Source organism: Gregarina niphandrodes (assembly GCF_000223845.1).
Source record: "Gregarina niphandrodes unplaced genomic scaffold scaffold00037, whole genome shotgun sequence".
In the NCBI taxonomy this organism is placed as follows: domain Eukaryota; phylum Apicomplexa; class Conoidasida; order Eugregarinorida; family Gregarinidae; genus Gregarina; species Gregarina niphandrodes.
In genome coordinates, this window is record NW_011645806.1 from 4,225 (window position 1) to 6,892 (window position 2,668).

The following is a 2,668-nucleotide window of genomic DNA, read 5'->3' on the forward strand; positions in this document are numbered from 1 at the left end:
GAAGTAACGGCCAACAAGAATATGGGATAAATGACCTAATTCCAGGGCATGTACTCGAACCGCACCGGCAGCAGTAGCCATAGATTAAGGATGATGGCGCGTCGGTTTTTATCATGAGATTGAGAGGAATTACATTGGCTCCATTGTCGGCGTTAATTCGAAGATGGCGGCTTTCGTTCGAAAGTCGACATTTCGTCGAAGGCACCACACATTTCGCGAGTGCACTGAGATTTTAATCCTACTAGTTGATTGCCTTGCTTGCTGGCCACTGTCTTGCCACCGATAGTGCCGGAGTCGACTGCGACGACGCGGCAGCGATCAATCCTGCGCTAGATAATATGAGCTGTTGGATCCAGTGCAACGACATTAAAGCAACCGGCGGCAACCCCCTGGACGACCCTTCCTTCAACTCGGACTGCAGCGTAGAGAAGATCGAAATGGTCGACGGTGTTGTGGCCAGCACCGGCTCCTGCTTCGACAGCTGGATCTTCGGCTACGCCGACCCCCCGGAGCTCGCCGGGTTCTACCACAACGACACTTCCACCAGCGCCGCGAAGTGCCAGTTGCTTTGCCAGAGCGATGACAGGTGCGTCCGATTTCAATTCACCACAACCAGCTTGGGAATGAGCACTGCCGGCGTGCCCAGCTACCGCTGCGTTCTCAAGAACGCCGACCAGGTGGTCAGTATACTCGAGGGCGACCCCGGCGGCCAGGGCTTTAATTCCGACATCTGCGACACTCAGTCGACCAATGGCTGCTCCACCGTTGGCGATTGCCTCAAGTGCGGCGGTGAGTCGCGCTGTGCGTGGCGCAGCAACCTCCATGTGAGTGGCTGGCGACATTGCAGGGATGTACGAGATACCTGCGACCCCCAGCACTCCTGTACCGAGTACGACCGCCACCACGACCGAACTCGCCACAACTACTACGACCAAGGCGACGACTACTACGACGAGGCCGGTGACCGTTACTATCAAGTCTAGTGAGAATACCACAACTACGGGCGGCGGCGGCAACGGTGCAAAGATTGCTACGGGTGTGGTTAGTGCGGCTGGCGGTTTGGCTCCGCTCGGTGGCGCCCTTCGGTACTTCAACCGACCCGCCGAGGACACGGACGCCGCCTTTGTGGCGGATGAGGCGCAGATGCCTGAACTCAGAGAGCGCGAAGCCGCAGCGACTAGACATGTATGCGTAGGCACCTTTTTTTGGGATGGTCAGTACTACAGCGCCGTCTGAGACGGCATGTACGGCTCGCCAGGGCCAGTGGGCAAGGTCGGCTTTCAGTTGTTATGTCTCGCCGCCGAAGCGTTTCACGAACCACGGAGGGAGTTGGCAGCCGTAGCAACGCAAGTCAGCAGAATCGACACCGAGGGCTCCTCCCACGACGCAGGCAGCGCCGCGTCAGTGGCGGACCAGTTCGACACAACAATGGCGATAGCTGCTGGACTGGTTGCTGCTGACGTGGGTTATGCGTGTATAGGGCGCTTTCCAGAGTCGGTACGCGAGCTTAACTCGCGCGAGCAGCAGGCCTGGGAGGATAAGCCAGCGAAGTGCCAGCTCCCGCCATCACAAAAGAGGAGTTTGAGCAATGGGCGGATGACGTGGCGATGGCTGTCGGTGAGCAGTGCCACTAGATCCACGACGGAACGCTAGTAGTCAGATTGTGGGCTTGGATGCCAGCCACCGTCAGAGTGCGTTTGAATGGGTGTAGAGAGGCTTTGGAGTGGCAGCAGTAGAAAGGATTTTGTCGGACGTAGCCAGGTCCCTATACCAGGACAGCACTCTGCTTAGCCGGTGCTTCAGGTCCTGCGTCTACCCGGCGCCGGAAGAGGTTAGTTGCCGACACGACTGCACCGCCTGACGAGGCTGCAGGTCCGTCACGGCACACGGATCACGATTCCGGGGATGCTGTTGCAACAGTCCATTCCGAGCACGGCGGCAGACAACAGGTGGGCGAAAGAGTTCCACTTCGAGTGCATGAAGGGCGATGGAACAATGATAGAGGTCCTCCATAAGCTCGTACCGCTCTCGGAGAGAGCGAGACCGGTCTTCTTCGCCGCGATGAAGTGGCCCTGAGAGGGTCGCGATAGGGTTCCAGCAGGATACAGGCGCAGAGGTAAGCCTGATGAGGAGAGCGGATTGCAGTCGCGCTGGCGTAAGAGTGTCGCAGCGCCGACGGCAAGTAAGCACAGTGATGAGTTCAGGATCACTACTCGTGACGGAGCCAGTGCCGGTAACAGTGCACAGCGAGACGGACGAAGTAGAGTTCGCGGTGCATGACCAACCGTCGGTCCCGAACCTCCTGGGGAGGGTAGAATTGGAACGGTTTGACTTGGTTGAGAGAAGGTCCGGGAAGGCGTTGGTCCTGGCGGCGCAGAGAGGCGCAGTTGATGAGATACGGCTTGCGGAGAAGTACAAAGGGCAGCCACCAATAGTGGAGGAGCAGTCGGAGGATCCCTTCGAGAGGCAGCGGCAATTATTCGTGGAGGCACGGGACACCTGGACCAGAGCCTAATGGATGAGCTGTGGAATCTGTTGGTCGCATACAGAGACGTATGGGAGAGCCCGAAGGTGGCGTGCGTCAAGTACGAGGCGCGTTTCGAGGCAAGCGGCGAGCCGTACAAAGCGAGGTTGAGACATCTCGAGCCTGAGGAGGTGCTGGACGATC

General features: G+C 58.4%; 2 protein-coding genes across 2 annotated transcripts; both read left to right on the top strand.

The window, feature by feature from the left end:
• Nucleotides 1-338: 338 nt before the first annotated feature.
• On the top strand, nt 339-1,236 carry GNI_137300 (hypothetical protein; the record flags this gene model as incomplete). The annotated part of the gene is made up of 2 exons (XM_011134160.1): nt 339-789; nt 848-1,236. 2 exons carry the CDS (start codon nt 339-341, stop codon nt 1,234-1,236), a joined length of 840 nt encoding a protein of 279 aa, XP_011132462.1.
• A 958-nt stretch (nt 1,237-2,194) lies between these two features.
• On the top strand, nt 2,195-2,515 carry GNI_137310 (hypothetical protein; the record flags this gene model as incomplete). The annotated part of the gene is made up of 1 exon (XM_011134161.1): nt 2,195-2,515. One exon carries the CDS (start codon nt 2,195-2,197, stop codon nt 2,513-2,515), a length of 321 nt encoding a protein of 106 aa, XP_011132463.1.
• Between the last annotated feature and the right edge of the window lie 153 nt (nt 2,516-2,668).